Here is a 17784-nt window from a genome sequence, read left to right on the forward strand (position 1 = left end):
GTGTGAATGTTTTGCTTGCACATAAGTATGCACTGCGTGCATGCACGCCTGGTATCAGAAAGAGAGGGTTGGGGAGTTGCAGAAGTGTGTGAGCAGCTCTGTGAGTGCTGAGAAGTGGGCCTGGGCCTCTGGAAGAGCAGTGCATACTTTTAACTTCTCTCCACCCCCAGGCAAGTGAGTTTTGATGAAAACAGAAAGGGAAAATGTCTCTTGAATCAAAGGCTCAGGAAGCGGGTACACACGCATGCTTACGACCTCTCAGCTGAGAGACTACAGCAGGATGATCATGAGCTGGAGGCCAGCCTGGGGTCAGAACGACATCCTGTTTTTAAAAACTGCAAGAAATGTGGAGATTAATATATAGAAGAAAGGCTCTAAGCCTCCATCTCTCGCCAAAAGAAAATAGCTTAAGTAGCTCAGCAGTTAAGCACACTTATTGCTCTTGCAGAGGACCCTGGTTTGTCTCTTGCTACCCACGTGGTGGCTCACATCATCTGTGATTCCAGTTCCAGGGTATCTGACACTCTACTCTATCTCTATTGGTCTCTACAGTCACCAGGCATGCGTATACACACATGTAGCTAAAACCACTCACACTCATTAAAAAAAAAATCTAAAAAAAACCAAATTAAAATGAATGAAAAGCTTAGATATAATCAAGCTACTAAAACAAAACACGTGGGTGAAATGCTCTGGGCATTGGTCCAAGAAGAGTTTTTGGTTTTGTTTTTTTTTTCAGAAGTAGACAACAAAAGCAAAAAATTATAACTCAAATTACAACAAATTACAAGTCTCTTGCACAGCAAATGAAATAGAGAGATGTGGCCTGTGGGAGGGGAGAAAGCCTTTGCAAACTAAACAGTTTAGAAAGATGGTTAATCTGTAGAATATGTAAGAAACTCAATTCAATAGTTTAAAAAAAAGCAATTGATTTGATTTTAAAATGAGAAAATGATATAAGTAGACATTTAAAAAAATTAGCCAAATGACCAACAAACAAGTCTACAAAAAAAGTTAATTGGGGAATTATCAAGAACTATGTGGGAACCACAGGAACACGTCATCTTACCCAACTTAGAAAGGCTGTTATAAAGGAGATTAAAGGTAGGGCTGGAGAAAGAGATCATTAGTTAAGAGTACTGCCTGCTCTTCTAGAAGATCAGAGTTCGATTCTCAGGACCCACATGGTGGCTCACATCTGTAACTCATTCTGACAACTGTAAGCCACCCTCTTCTGGCTTTCCTGGGCACCAGTCACAAAAGTGGTGCACAGATAGGCATACACTCATGCAAAGCATCCATACACAAAGCAAAAAAAAAAAAAGTTAAAAAGAGTAAAGAAGTGCTGGTGAGTCAGAAACACAACCCTCATACACTAAAGGAGAAAATGTAAATTACTACAGACATTATGGAAAGTTCCTTTTAAAAAGCAGAAAAAATATCTGCTCAAACGACGTCATGGGTGGAAGGGAAGACATTTAAAGGAGCTGAAACCAGTGTCAGAGGGACACTTGCACTTCCGTGTTGTGGTAGCGCGTTTCAAGTAAGCCAAGATATGGAAGCAGCCTCTGCATCTGCTGATGTAAGAATGAGTCAAGAACTCATGCATGCACAATGGAATAGTGAAGAGCAGTAAAGAGAACGACATCCTACCCTTTACAGCATATGAGGATGGAACTGGATGTCATTATTCGAAGAAACAAGTACAGACAGATGAAATACAGCATCTGCATGCATACAGCAGCTCGAAAGTTTGCCTGAAAGTAGAGGAAGTCATGGGAGGGTCAGATGGAGAGAGGGCAACTAATGGTGCTGAGATGGGTAGGATAGGAGGAGTAACTTCTTATGGTCTTCCTTGCATAGTGGGATAGTCATAATTGACAATAATTCATGAAATATTTCAATATACCCATTGAAGAGCAACTGAGGCCTCCCAACACATACAATGTGTGGTTCAATAGATATGCTTTTTACCCTGTGTGATGGTCAGTCTTGATTGTCCTCTTGTCACAGTCTAAAGTCACGGACAGATAGTCTAGATCAGATTGGCCTGTGGGGATTTTACTGATTAGCTGATGCAGGAGGACTCAGTCCACTGTAGGCGGCACCATTCCCTAGGCTTAGGTCTTGGACTGTGTAAAAGTGAACTTGAGGACAGCGTAAACATTCGTGCCCTTTCTATCTGCTCTTGACAGTTGATGTGACTGGCTGCATCAACTTTCTGCTGCCTCAACTTCTACACAAATGATGGAGTGTAACTTGGAATTATAAGATAAAAGAAACCCTTTCTCCTCTAATCTGCTGGTCAGCATTTTACCATAGCAACAAGACACTAAATTAAAGCACTCGGTCTAGTGTCCATTGCTTACACATTTCTGTCTACTATACATTGTTTGCATATGTTGAAATGTCACACTGGACCTCATAAATATGTATACCATGTCCAATTACTAGGTGTCAATAAAAAGAATATTAAAACATGATTAAATTAAATGTTATATCGTGGAAAAGAATCCCAGTACAGATCTGTATCTACCATGGCTGGTGAGCTATAAATAATGTGAAAACTTCCTAGCTGGGTAGTTGGAAGTTCTAAAACTTCGATTTGTTCTACTTCTAATCTTTTTTTACAACAGTTCTTTTTTGTGTGTGAAATAAAAATGATAAAGTCTAGGTGTCTCAAGTTGGAGCTGAGCACAACTTCTTTCCCTCATTTAAAGGAATGGAAACCTCTCCCCCCATAGCTCTACTTAAAAGAACTAGCTACACTGTGAATTAAACTTTCAAGGTAGAGGGGCTAGAGGTATTTTCACTTTTCCAAGTACTCTCATTTTTTGTTTTGTTTTTTGCTTGTTTTTTTTTTTTTTTTCTGAGACAGGGTTTCTCTGTGTAGCCCTGGCTGTCCTGGAACTCACTCTGTAGACCAGGCTGGCCTCAAACTCAGAAATCCACCTGCCTCTGCCTCTGCCTCCCAAGTGCTGGGATTAAAGGTGTGTGCCACCACCGCCTGGCCCTTGTTGGTTTTTTTTCTGAGACTTGATCTTATGTAGCCCAAGCTGGCCTAAAGCACTCTGTGCAGCAAGTTCAAGTATGAATCTGCTACAATGTCCCGTTTGTGTAGTACTGGGAATCAGGCAGGTATTCCACCAACTGAGCTACATCTGCAGCTCCACGGGCTTTAAAAAGGTCCCCAGTCCTCTGTGTCTGTCACTTTTCCAATTCCTGCCACCTGCTGCTCTTCAACCCTATCAGGTTGTCTGATCTACCATAGATGTTCAATATTTACAGTGTTAGGAATATGGTCACAAGTGAGAGAAAACGCAACGGACTGTGGTATAAATAAGGTCCACTATCCTCTTTAAAGCAGGAAAGGAGTACAGGGTTTATGCAGTTTCCTTAGTGTGTCCTAAAGAGGCAGGGTTCTTTGCCTTGTTTTACATTTATAATAGAGTCTTCCTCAAGGTCTCACAATGACTGCCACACCTCCTGTCATTGTATCACACCGCTGTTCCAATCATGAAGTAGGGGAAAGTTGAAGGACACAAAATTTTCCAGGACTTCCTTTATATCCTAGATATCCCTTGGAACTTTGGTTTATGTGTTATGGACTAGAACTTTGTTTCACTGGTATGCTAGCAAGCAGGGGAGGGGGCTTTGCTTTTTGGCCTCTATAGTGTAGAAATAGGAAGGGGAGAGTGGCATGGAAGAGTGACTGAATTTGGTAAAGCACTTATCAAAAACTATGTTTAACTTAACTATATTGTTTCATCCCACACACTGTCCTGCCACATGGTTACCCACTCCTTCCCCTCTTCCTGTAGGTGAGGCTGTGGTCTTGAAGAAATCCTTGTTTAATCTCCTCTACGAGGGCACCAGTTTTTTCTTCACTCCTACTTGGATCATGGTCTCTTCGGAGGGTGACGGTCACTGTTTTCTCTGCTTTCCACAAATGTGTTCTTTGCACAACCTAACGTCCTGATCCCTCCACCTCAGAATTCCAAGGTCAGTCACAAGGCCAGGCTCTTTATGAAGCTGTCGCCATCCCTCTTTCCTCTCAGCCTGACACGTGGGGAGTATGTCGTCTCAAATGTTGTTACTTTCTTCATGGAAAAGGAATGGAAACCTCCCTCCCCCATAGCTCTACTTAAAAGAACTAGGTACGCTGTGAATTAAACTTTCAAGGTAGAGGGGCTAGAGGTATTTTCACTTTTCCAAGTACTCTCATTTTTTGTTTTGTTTTTTGTTTGTTTGTTTGTTTTTTCTGAGACAGGATTTCTCTGTGTAGCCCTGGCTGTCCTGGAACTCACTCTGTAGACCAGGCCAGCCTCAAACTCAGAAATCCACCTGCCTTTGCCTCCCAAGTGCCGGGATTAAAGGCATGTGCCACCACTGCCTGGCCCTTGTTGCTTTTTTTCTGAGACTTCATGGAAGTTGAAACTAAATTATTGACGGTGGTACTGTTTGCAAAACGTCCAGCACATTGCAGGTGCTCGAACTTGTATCTCTAGCTAGTAATAGCTTATCTCCTAGATCGGATTCAACTGGTTGATGACAGGTTCTGAATCATCCTTTTAAAGCACACCAGGCCTGGCCAGGATGCCATTATAATGCTGCGCCCATGTAATAAGGGGCTGGGCAAAGGAGCAGCTACAATGCTGGGATGTGAGATATTCCTTTGGCCTGAATGGCAGACAACTTTTCACAGAGAAGCCCCTTACTCTTCTGCAGTAAGAACAAGTAGAAGCCAGATTGTTTTCTATAGCCTGCACCGCGATGAGGTAACTGCTCTGTCACTTTACTCCTCCCTCTCCACTGGAGCCCGAAAGGGGGCGGTGTCGGCAATCGCGCTTCGCGCGGCCCTCTGGGACGGCTGCGCACGCGCAGCTTCCGGCTCCAGGCTTCGAGATTTATTTGACGCTGCCCACTCGGTTCCTTCAGAAGTCTCGGGTCAGCCGCGCCGCGCAGGCGCAGTAGTCCCTTCGGCTGGGGAATTATTTGACGCCACCGCCCCTGGCAGTCGGAAGTTGCTTGAACGGAGCCCAGCCGGCCGGCCAAGCGACCGGTGTTCGTCGTCCCCTGGGCGCCCTGTGAGAGTCACTGACGGGTGGACAGACTGACTGCCGGTGGAGGGCCGGCCGGGGCAGTGGCAGCGCGGGCCGGATGGCGCGGGTCGCGTGAGGCGGCTGGCCGAGTGCGGCCCGCGGTGCGCCCGCCCAGCGATGCGGGCCCCGCCCGTCGCCTCAGGTACGCGGCGGCCAGCGCGGTGCGGCCGGACCCTCCCCTCTCGCCGTGTTTTTCCCCCCTCTCAGCAGACAGCGAGGCAGGGGCTCTTTCAACCTCCGCTACTCCCGGGGCCGAGCGTTGGCAGGCGCATTCCTGGGTTCTGAAGTGGACGCACCGGGCGCGGGAGCACAGTCCTGGCCCGCGGGTTCTGCCGGGTGTGAGCGAACCCAGGAGGGTCGGAGTGGCGGAGCGCTCCCCTAGCAGCCTGGGGACAGGGGCGGGTCTGGAGTGGCGGCCGGCCACTCCGGGGAGAATGCGGTCCACCGAGGGCCAGGTGAAGTTGCTGCCGTCCGGTGAGGGATGCTGCTGCCCGGAGCACGGTGACGCTTGGAGGAGAGTAAACAGCCACCCTCCGCAAAAGCTCGCAGTCCGCCAGGCCCAGGCACCCTGCAGGGCAGGACTGTTACCCCATTCTACGGACCGGGCAACCGAGGCCCCGAGCGATCGGGCGCCTTTGGTGCCCAAGGTCATATAGCTGGGTAATTTGAACTCAAGTAGCCTTGACAGTCCAGTCCTGGTTCTTAACCAATTAGGTCATTGGATCTCTAACTTTGATGCACCGTAAAATCACTTGGGGGAGTTTGAAAAAGATTCCTGGTGTCATAGCACCCCAAGCTAATTAAACCACCATGCCTAGAGGGTAGGGGGAGACAAATACCAGTATCTTTCTAGTATTTAACTTTCCGGAGATTCCCCTCGTGGTTCTGGGCTATAGTAAGGTTTGGCAACTGTGAAAGCGTGTGATTGCAGAGGTCCGACAGTGTCTCTTCAGCGAATGTGTGCAGGAGGATGCTTGTTAAAAGTGCGGATTCCACTGGCAGAGATTCATCTTGTCCCGTCTTCCCCACCCCCAGCGCACCCTTGTTCTATTGCTGGAACTCTCCATTTTTCTGCCTCAGCCTCCTGAGTGCTGGGACCATAGCTGTAGCTGTTCCTAAGCGAGAGCTTTTCCTTAAGTCCACTGACTACCACCCCTTTGGTAGGTAGGCCTCCTTGAAGGTGAGACCTAATTATGGATTCTTAGTCAGCGAGTTTTAAAAAATGTGTACATCCCTTGCAAAAAACTGTTGGTTTGCAATTTTTCCTTAATACACAGCACTCGAGGTTATGTTTTCTCAACCTCTGGACTTTTGCATATACTGTTCTTTTTCCAAGACAGTCCTCCGTGTTTTCTCAGCACACTACCCAAATACAGACACCTTCTCATAGGCATCATTTCTGTCTGTTGCCTAGCTCTCCACATTTCCTTCAAGATCGTCTGTCTCCCCTGAGCTCTGCCCACCTTGTCATTATTATAGAGTAGCTGTGTTGTGCTTCTAGCTCCTTCTATAAGGTTTTGATGGTGGGGACCATGCTTTCTTGGTCTTTTGTTCTTGGAGTACTTTGACATAGAGACTGACAAACCTTTTTTGAATACAATGTTTACTCCCCTTATGTCATGGACCTCATGCTGCAGAGGCATTTGTTTTCTGTTTTGGTAAAAGATCTTTGATGTTTTTAGCATAAGGGTTTTTCCTTTTCCCTTAGGAATATTCTAGGCTTATTCATTTATTCAGCAGATGAATAAATTGTTGAATCCATATCTATGATAAGGCACTATGTATGACTATGTTCCAGCAATATTGGTTGGTTTAGCTGGGTGAGGTGGCAGACACCTTAATCCCTGTACTCATGAGGTAGATACTGGTGCATCTGTGAGTTCAATGCCAGCCTGCTCTATACAGTGAGTTAGTGACAGGATAGCCAGGGCTCCTGCAGAGGCCAGCCTCAAGAAAACCTCTATGCAACCAATCAACACACAACAAACAAAACAAAAACATTGTGAACTTTAATGTTAACTTCCATATCAGACAATCTATTCTTTAATGACTTTTTATTGCCATTGGGGTTTTGCATGTGATCTTTCCTCATTGTCTAAAAGAAGTATTGTCTAAATGAGTGTGTATCAACAGAAGCAGATGGGATAGTTCCCAGTTATAGTTCATCCCATCTGATGGGAGACAGTAAAACTTTGTATCAGGACAACTGACAAACTAGGTGTAGTTTATTATATAATGTCTGAACTGCCATTGCTGCTCATGCTTATCAGTTTTAAAGGAAGTCAATGCAATAGTTCAGATTGCTTCTGGTTTTGGTACCTCCCCCTTTTTTTTGGTAAAATTTATTTTTATGTGTATGGGCATTTTGATTGCATGCATGATTGCGTGCACTACTTGGATGTCTGGTAAGGTGTCAGATCCTCTGGAACTGAAGTTACAGAGGGTTGTGAGCTTCCATGCAGTTGCCGGAACGTGAACGTGGGTGCTCTGCCAGAGCAGCCAATAAGTGCTCTTAACCACTGAGTCAGTTCTCTAGTCCTTTGTTCTTGGTTATTCTTAAAGCCATAGGAGATTAAGGTGATTAAATAGTATGGGGTCATTATGAAGAAGTTTGTTGACATTGAAGATTCCCCGTACCTTTGTCTTTTTATATTGGTACTGGCGGTTGAGTACAAGTGTACCACTGAGTCTTGATTTCCATTTTATTTTAGTGTGTGTGTGTGTGTGTGCATATATATATATATATATATATATATATATATATACATTTAAAAAAACTAAATTTTATTATTATTTTTTCTGAATAGGGTTTCACTATGTAGCCCCGGCTATGTAGAACATGATGTTCTTGAACTCATGGAGGTTCTTATGTCTCTACCACCTGAGAGATTAAAGGCATGTGCCACCACACCTGACTATAATTTTTTATTTAGAAACAAGATCATACCAGGCTACCTGGGTTGACCTTGAACTCAGTCTTTAGCTTAAGCAGGCCTTGAACTTCTGGTCCTCCTGCCTCAGCTTCCTAAGTAGCTGGGATTGCAGGCCTGTCCCAGCATGCCTTGATGGGTTATTTCTCCCCAGTTAAATGTGAAGTATGTAGATTGAATAAAAATACATATTTCATAAAGTAATTTTTACAGTGTACTATTATTAGGGGAAGGTTCTCTTGTCTCACTCTTCTATACAGTTTGCTTGGTTTTTAGGCTGAGGCTAATAGAGAAAGTGATGGGATAAAAGGTGTTAAATTTAGCCTCTCAAGAAACTTAGCCTTGTTCTCTGATCAGATACAGACAGAGTATCAAGTTCTGATCTTGGCACATGGGAGAAAGTCAGTTTTTTTAAGCTTGAGGTTAAAGTTTTTAGTTGACTTCCAGTGTATGGGTGAAAATGTTCACATGCTCAGTTAGTGACTAAAAGTAGCTGTAATCACAGTAAGCTATGACTTTGGCAAGGATTCTGTCTGAATTGAGGTACCTGTCTGTATTGTTCTGGACATGTACAGAGGTCTTTTAGACAGAATGAATGGTTCTTGTGTAAAAGTTTTAAGCTGGCTCTTCTGCTCACACCTATAATCTTCAATAAAGCAGGCAGATTGGGACAAGTTTGAGGCCACCCTGGGGTGTATAGTGAGAGCCTGTCTCACCTCCTTTTCCCAAGATGTTTTAGATAGTTTTAGTTTTAACCTTTTATAGATAAATTGTGTCTAAAGCTTCTAGGATACTCAGGACTGTATCCTTCCAGACTGTCCTTTTCCATATCGTTCCTGCTGTCCCCCGTGTGACATGCTCTTTTGTGGAGAGTCGATTGGGGATGGGAAAGCTGAACAGTGTAATCTGTGTTTCAGTATTTAAGATTAGGATGGTAGTGAATGTTTGGTATGTCACATGCATTTTGTTACAGAAACTGGAGGTGTTGAGTGTAAGACACAGCTTCTATATTTAAGTTCCGTAGTTAGAATTCCAATAAAAAAATATAGTACCTTAAACATCCCTGTGAAATAGAATTTTCTGTCATGTCTGTCTGATCAGTCCAGTACATTGTGTACTAATTCTGTGCGCCTACTAAACACTTTAAATGCAGTAAAGGAACTGGGTTCTAAATTTGTAGTTACCCATGCCAGTAGATATGATACTGGGAATATCAGCCGGAACAGTTGTGATAGTTCTGGCTGGGAGCTAGGAGTGTATTTACATTTTCTTTCATAGACTAGCAAAAACCATCTGTTTTTTTAATCTCTGGGAAGAAATGCAGGCAGAACTCGTCTCTCTCCTGTAATTCAAGAGCTTGATAGGATCCTTAGCAGTTACAGTCTAGTGCATAGGTGACACTATCCCCCATCCTCCCCCTTTTTAAAAAGTGCCAGCTTGATGGATGTTTGCCTTGAAGAGTCGTTAAGACCACAACAAAATTGAGAAATGTCGTCCTTCTGTCATAACTTTATTTATGTAATTTGTGTGCACCTGTGCCTTAAGATTCAGTGACTCTATTTATGTGGCACACTGCTACCCTTTACCCTGATTTAACATGGACCTTTCTTTATATTTTCTCAAGTATGTTGTTGACTTAGGCTGCTTTATTTGCTCCTTCTCCCAAGTCTTTCTAGATAAGCACTGAAAGTGCTCACCCTGTTTTAGAAACAGGGAGACTGTGAAAGTAGACAGAATGACTTGTCCAAGGTCATATGTGAAGCACAGAGGTAGAGTTTCTTGTCCCGATGTTGCAGTTACCTGGTGTGACCCAGAATGAGTGGTAGTCTTATTTCCTAGGTGTCCTTTCCTAACGGCTAGTGAGTCTAACTTAAACAGCCTAAAGTAGTTGTTGGAATAAAATTAAACAACTTGTGAAAGTTCTTAGAAATTGGTCAATTACAGTTACACAAAGGCATGTTATTTTCAAGTTCTAATCTGTTGCCTTGTAGCTGATCACATCATTGATCATATTAAGTGCTATTTTGAATGATATCTCATTGATTTCTGTCTTAATCATCGTAAAACTTTGTCTTAGTAGTTGTGTTCTGTTTTTAGTTACATACCTAAATCCTAGGACAACATGATAATACAGGTGCTTAATAATATTTGCTTAGTGATGTAACCAATATCTCGATTTACTTCAGGAAGTTTGCAAACAATTGTTCTTTATAGTTTGATTTAACACTCCTTGGGAATAGTTTATTACTGTAGTACTACCTGTGTTTGCTGTATAGAATACATATGGTGACTAGTATTTGAGTCAGTTGATGTAACTAATATTAGGTTGTAGCCTTTGTGGGTCACCATTGTATTGCTTTTTTTGGTTATTGTCATTTAGACTGAACTTATATATGGAGTGCTTACATACGTAAGCTGGTAAGCAGCAGAGTCATACAATGACAACCCTTAGAGAAGATACTTGGAAAAGGGTCCATGTGGAGTTAAGAAGGAAACTAGTGATCAACAGGGTGCACTTTATCTTGTTCCTATAGTATTTACTTCTGGGGTGGATGGAAGAATAGGGGGATGGAAGAGGGCTTATGGGACTTGCGGGGAGTGGGGACCCAGAAAAGGGGAAATCATTTGCAATGTAAATAAAAAAAATAAAATAAAATAATAAAAAAAGTATTTACTTCTGGCACAGCTCCCCACAGCTGCACACTCTAATATCTAATCCTGTATAGAAGTGTGTGATAGTCTTGAAGCCACACTCACCACACTTGAACCCCTGGAATATCTCTATATTGGTATTTAGGAAGTGGATTTACTGACTTCTTCCCAGATGATTATTTAGTCCCTGTATTACACCCACTGGTTCTGATAGGTAAGTGTGTAGAATTCTTCTGGAACACTATACAGGGATGCTGGTGGTGTGATTGCAGAAGGGGCCAGATGCATCGTGCTGCTAGGATATATCTTCCTTGGAGGGTAGCTTCTGGTTTAATTTTCTGTATCCCATATCTGAAGTTGGCTGTACTTGCACTTTTTCTTGTTGCAGAGTTTTAGTTCATGTGGACACAGTCTATCTCTAGTTTTTTGCTTTTATTTTTTTAATTGAGTGAGTGTATGGCATTGTGTGTATTTGGTTAGAGGACAACTTGTAGGATTCTGTTCTCTCCCACGTGGATCCTGTGGGTTGAATTTAGGTCCTTAGTCTTGCTGAGTCATCTCACAGGCCTTGCCTCCAGTTTTTACTGAATTAATTATAAATCTCTAATCCTGCCTTTCAAAGCCCTTCAAAATTGGGCATTGCTTACATTTTAAAAATTATTTAAATTAATGGAAAAATTATTTTTTTTTGAGGCAGGGTTTCACTTCAAACCTATGTAGACCAGGCTGGCCTGACCTCACATGGATAGACCTGCCTCCACTTTCCTAGCTCTGAAACTAAAAGCATATACCACCATGTCTGACCTTTTTTTCAAATAAAATCCTATTACTGTCTACAATATAATCTTCTTCCCTTTCCACGCTGAGCATCTTGATCCAGATGTGGATTCATTCTAAAACATTAGAAAAATAGAGTGTGTGTGTGTGTGTGTGTGTGTGTGTGTGTGTCTGTCAGTCATTGTGTCTGTCTGTGAGTGTATATGCAATAGGTGTGCAGGTACCCAGGGAGTCTAGAAGAGAGTATCAATATCAGATTCCTGGAGCTTGAGTTACAGGCAGTTGTGACCTGCTTTTAATACAGGTGCTTGGGTTTGAACTCAGGTCTCTTGGAAGAGTGGAAAGTGTTTTTAACTGCTGAGCCATTTCTCCAGTCCTGTTTATTTTTGTTTTTCTTCTTGTTTATTTGGTCCAGCCAAAAATGTGACAGAGGAATGCCTTGTCGGGCATCAGCAGGAGGAGTGGTCCTTGGTCAGTTGAAGGCTCGGTAGATGCCCCAACAAAGGGAAATCGAGGGGGGGGAGGTGGGAGTTGGTCAGATGGAGGGGCATATACTTGGAGGCAGGGCGTGGGAGGAGGGGTTGGGATTTTTGGGGAAGGGGGGAAACCGGGAAAGGTTTTAGCATTTGAAATGTTAATGAAGATTATATTCAATAAAAAAAAAGAAGAAGGATTTTACTGTGGTAGCTTTGAACTTGCAGTCTTTGCCTTGGCCTTTCCAGTGTTAGAATTGCAGGTGTATGCCATTATAATCTATTCCCTATTATTACTGTCTTTAATGGCTGCCCTTTCTTACTCTCATTCCTACCTATTCAGTTTTCTTGTAATCAATATCCAACTTGTATGCTCCATATCCTTCTTGTACCCCAAACCTACCTGGTTTTTAGGTCACTCTCTTTGTATCAAAAGTAGTCTTTTCCCTGAATTTCTATGGTTATAATTTTTGTATTTAGCACCTTAGTGTCCCAATTTGCATCATAGTTATTGTGTTTAAACTGTAATTTAATTGAAAACAGGATGTGGGTCTCTTAGTCATCTCCTTGGTGTTAACACTGTCTGTTAATATATTTATGGACTTATTATGCATTTATTAATACACTGTCTATGTAATAGATGTTTAATAACTATTGAATGAGTCAACTTGTGATTTCTTTCTTTCTTTTGTTTTTTTGTTTTTCCAATATAGGATTTCACTATGTAGTCCTGGCTGTCTTGGAACTCCCTCTGTAGACCAGACTGGCCCGGAACTCTCAGGCCTCTAGCTCTGGAGGGCTGGGATTAAAGATATGCATAATCATGACCTGACGCAGTCTGGTGGTTTCTGTTAGTGACTGAATTGTCACAAGCAATCAGGATACTAACATTTTTATTAATTCTCTGACATGAAGATTAGCATAAATTTATTGTATTAAATTGTAGTAATAGTATTACTTTCTTTCATCTTTCATAGCACATCTTATCTTTCATCTATCTAATCTGAAGTCATACATGTTTGCCTGGTTGTTATTATGATATATACTTTGCTCCAGTTAATAACTATCATTCACTGTTCCCTTACTATTAACTAGGACAAGCCCCAAATATAAATCTTTTTTTTTCCGGGGAGGAGGGTGGTGGTGGTGGGGGTGGGGGTGGTAGTTTTTTCAAGATAGGGTTTCTCTGTATAGCCCTGGCTGTCCTGGAACTCACTCTGTAGACCCAGCTGCTGGCCTCAAACTCAGAAATCCACCTGCCTCTGCCTCTCAGAGTGCTGGGATTACAGGCATGCACCACCACCGCCCTGCTCAAATATAAATCTTAATTCTTTAATTCTCCCAGCACCAGTGAAACAGGCTGTTCTCCCTTGAGATTTTGTTTTGTTTTTTTTTGTTTTGTTTTGTTTTTTTACAGTTTTGGATTCTCAGAAATGGGACAAGTAACTTTTAGGGACTGGAGCAATAGCTCAGGTGAAGAGCACTTGGAGCTTTTGTAAAGGAATGGTATTTGGTTCCTAGTACCACAGAGCTGCTAACAACCATTTATAATTCCAGTTTCAGAGGACTTGGCCTCCCATTCTGTCTTCTTTGGGCATTGCATGTGCTACTTGCATAGACATACATGCAGGCAAAACACCCATGCATATAAGACAAAAATAAATCTTAAAAAAAAAAAAAAAGATGACCTCATGTTCTAGCCTAAACCTACTCAATCAGAATTTCTAAAGTTGAGGCACAGGAAATTGCTTTTTCCAGTCAAAGTGTCATAGATAATTTTTATGTGTATATGGGATTTGATAGCTAGTATAACTTTTTGAAAATAAAAAAATTGCTTTATTTTCATTTCATTTATTTATTCATTCATTCAAATGAATAAAACTTTCATTTCAGCCAGGCATAGGGATGCACACCTATAGTTCCAGCACTCAGGAGGGAGAGGTAGGCAGATCTCTGTGAGTTCAAGGCCAGCCTGTTCTACAAAACTGTAACTAGTCAAGAAAAAGACTAGTTAAAATGCCTAGTCATAGCAATATGAGACAAAAAAAAAAAAGATTCTACACAAACATCATTGAGTTTGTTTTTGTTTTGGACATAGGGCCTACTGTTAAGTGTGATTATAAACCTGGTGAGACTCCATTGGAGAACACTGGTTTTTCCTTTACAAGCTGTTTTCAGTTGGAGACACATCTGGTCAGTGTGCAGCGAGTAAGAGTCTTTGGAACACTCAGTCCTAAATGGGATGTCTTCATCAAACCCTCTCCTTGGGGCTCAAGGAGCTATGCAGAAGAAGAGGTGGAAAGATTGTAAGAGGCAGAGGGATGGAAGACACTAGGGATGTATTTTGAATAGGTGATGCCAAACTCAATTGCACATCTGAAGGACACCTTTTCTTACATCATTTGTAGAAGTAAATTCCGGATGAACACAAAACTTAAGTGTGAAGAACATTGAAAGAAAACCTAAGAGACTGTATGTACACATAAAGTTGCCCTAAGATAGCATCTAGGACACGCTAGCTCACATTCACATTCTGTCTTAGGACTGTTGAGGGGAAATGTCCTTATGTTGTAGGAAAGTTCTGGGTTGGTTTTTTTTTTTTTTTTTTCATTTCTTCTCTCTCTTTCTCTCTCTCTCATATGAGTGTGTGTAGGTGTGTGTGTGTTTGTGTTTTCTTTCCAGTACTTCTGTTTTGAATCTTTGAGCATGCTAGGCAACTATTCTATCACTGATGTATATTCTCAGATTCTCCTTGTATTTAACATTGTCTGAGACAGGTCCTCCTATATTGCGTAGGCTGGCTAATCTACTCAGAAGCAGTAGTGCTCATCTAACTATCTCTCGGGCTATCTTGTCACCTGATTTCACCATGAAGCTTTTAGATAGCTCAGAACATTTAGATACATTTTAAAAATTACTTTTATTTTTAATTATGCACTTGTGTGTCAGGTATATACCTAGGAGTGCTGGTGTTTGTGGAGGCCACCAGAGGGCATTAAATTGCCTTGAAATGAAGTTACAGGAAGTGAGCCACCAGGTGAAAGTGCTGAGATTGAGCTCTGGTCCTAGGAAGAGCAGCGAGCACTCCTAACCTGAGTCCCTCTAGTTACATTTTTTTTTTCTGAAACAACATGTTTTTTAGAATCTTTGTTGCCACCCATTTTATTATGCTACCTAGTGTAAATCTTTTTTATTAGCAATAAACATAATTTGACATGCATAACTGTTTTGTCTTTTCAGGTGCCATTTGGATAGTACTTTAGTGGCACAATGTACTCTGAGTGGCGGTCACTGCATTTGGTGATTCAGAATGATCAAGGCCACACCAGTGTGCTACACAGCTATCCAGAGAGTGTTGGACGAGAGGTGGCGAATGCGGTGGTCCGTCCTCTTGGGCAGGCATTAGGTACCTCTTCAGTGGCTGGTAGTGAGAGTTTGTTAAAAACTGACAAAGAAGTAAGTGCTCTTTCATTTTATCCTATTGTGTGAAAATATGCATTTATTTCTAAAAACTTACTTAGCGTTGACTTTTTAAAAAGTAATAAAAATAGTTTTATTACTTTTAATCTTGTATCTGTGTATAGACTGTATGTGAGTATGTATACATGAGTGCAGATGGTTATGGAAGCCAGGGTTGCTGGATTCCTCTGCAACTGGAGTTAGCAGTGCTTGTGATCCATCTGGCATGGTGGATGGGATCAAACTTGGGTTCTCTGCAGGAACACTGTGCATTGTTACAATGTTGACTTTTTAATGGGCTGCTGCCCAATGTAGTGAAAGTTCTTAGTTTTTATCTCCTTTGGATTCTGTGCTGGGACTTGGGGCCTATGAGAGATAAAAAGAAAGGGTTGTGCCTTTTTGCTGCTGAGGCTTCTCACTGGCCCCCTCCATGTGAGCTGAGTGGTTAAGACAGAAAATCAAGTGTCAGACCCTTAAATGCTAGGCTCAGTTTTCAGATTTCCATTTCTGTTTCTGTTTGGAAGTTCCTGTCTTAGTTAGGAATACTATTGTTGAGATGAAACACCGTGACCAAAAGCAATTTGAGGAGGAAACAGATTATTTAGCTTGCATAGTCCCTTAAAGAAAACCAAGGCAAGAACTCAAACAGTGCAGGAACCTGGAGGCGGGACCTGATGCAGAGACCATAGAGGAGTGCTGCTTACTGGCTTGCTCCTCTTGACTTGCTCAGCCTGCTTTCTTATAGATCCCAGGACCACCAGGCTAGGGTGGCACCACCTACAGTGAGTTGGGCCCTCCCCCATCAGTAGTTAAGAAAAAAATTTCAATTGAGATTATCTTCTTGAAGATGACTATACTTTGTTTCAAACTGACCTACAACTAGTTAGCATAGGCCCCTTCCCTTCTTAAAGGTAGACAGTGACTGAAAGCCTCACTGTGTCAGATTTCCAGGCTATGTGTATGTGCTGAGCTGGAGCTCTCCTGTGTCTCCCACTCTATTATCTAGCCTAGCTTCCAGACTTAAGGGTGATGCAGAACAACGGCCCTTCTGGTTGTAAGCTGGGCTAGTTGGAATTGGGTTTGGAATTGCTGTTCCTAAACTTGCTGTTCAAAGGCTTCCTGGAATATTTTGTTTTGGAACTGGTTTTCTGTTCATATCGGGCAGTAAGTTGACATAAAACCTCAGTGGGAAGTTGTAAAGGAACCCCAAGAATGACATGATCCTATATAGGGGTAGAACTCTGTTCCCTCTGTTTAAGAAAGTTCATGCAGGCTTTTTAGGCCTATTCTCCCCGTCCTTTCTTGGTAGCAGGGTTTCACTGTATCCCTGGCTGGCCTCGAATTCACGTTGTAGACCATATTGGACTTGAATTTACAGAGATCCACTTGCCTCTGCCTCTCAAGTGCTGGGATTATAGGCTGTTGCCTGTGCCCTGGACAGCTCTCTGCCTGACCCTACCTGTTCTTGGGGATTGGGAGGCAAGTTGACTCAGAGTCAACAACACATACTCTAGGAGCAGGTAAGAAAATGCTGCAGCAAGCTCACCTGAGCACTGCTGCAAGTCCTTTAATACCCTCCACTCATGCCACCATTGGTTCCAAGAAAGCATCTCTTCTAAACATAAGTTCCTGATTGGCAGGTATCATTTGCACTGGAAGTCCTTGCTTTCTCCTGCAGTCCTCAATTAGATCCTCCTGCAGGAGATGCTTCTGCAGCTGGATGGCCCCCAGCGTTTACATAGAGGCATTATTTTATTTTATCATTATTATAATTATTATTGATAAGGTCTTATTCTATAGATCAGATTGACCTAGAACTCAAACTGTAACCAGAGTAGTCTCAAATTTGCAGTCATTCTCCTGTCTCAGTGCCTCAAGTGTTGGGATTACAGGAATAAGCCATCGTGTCTAGCACTTCTTCCTTTTGATCATTCATGACGTTTCAGCCTTCCCAGGTGCTAAGGCAGGGAGATCTCAAGTTCAGGGCAGTTTGTTTATCCTCTCTTGCCCAAGGATTGCTAAAGGTTGAACCCCTTCAATCTTCGTAGTTTTCTCATGAAAGGACCTGACACCCTTTCTAGTTTTAGTTGTTATCCTTGCTGCCTTTCCCTTAGATGACATGGCATGTAGATAGATAGAAAGTGACCTAGTATATCCTTGGTCATTGTCTTTACTGCCCTCAGAAGATTATAGAAAGGTACTTGGTTTTCAAGTTTTATTTATTATTGTTTGTGTTGGAGGTTGGGGACAGGGAGGCATGTGTGCCACATTCATACATTAGAGGACAAGTTTTGGAAATCACGTCTTTTCTTCTGGTCCTTAGAATCCAACTCAGGCTGTCAGATATTTGCAGGAAATGGTTTTACCCTCTGAGTCATCAAGGGTATTTTT

General features: G+C 42.3%; 1 protein-coding gene across 3 annotated transcripts in view; it reads left to right on the forward strand.

Moving 5' to 3' along the window:
• Positions 1-4984: 4984 nt before the first annotated feature.
• Ralgapb (Ral GTPase activating protein non-catalytic subunit beta) overlaps positions 4985-17784 on the forward strand; it is a 90622-nt gene continuing 77822 nt past the window's right edge. For 2 of the 3 annotated variants that reach the window (XM_052184155.1, XM_052184156.1), the window contains exons 1-2: positions 4986-5244; positions 15175-15390. In XM_052184155.1, coding sequence (XP_052040115.1) covers positions 15205-15390 — 186 coding nt within the window. In that variant the 5' untranslated portion in view covers positions 4986-5244; positions 15175-15204. Of the gene's footprint in view, positions 5245-15174; positions 15391-17784 lie in introns of all 3 variants that reach the window. The other variant, XM_052184158.1, reaches the window with a different exon arrangement.

The sequence above is a fragment of the Apodemus sylvaticus genome, chromosome 5 (assembly GCF_947179515.1).
Source record: "Apodemus sylvaticus chromosome 5, mApoSyl1.1, whole genome shotgun sequence".
Lineage (NCBI taxonomy): Eukaryota > Metazoa > Chordata > Mammalia > Rodentia > Muridae > Apodemus > Apodemus sylvaticus.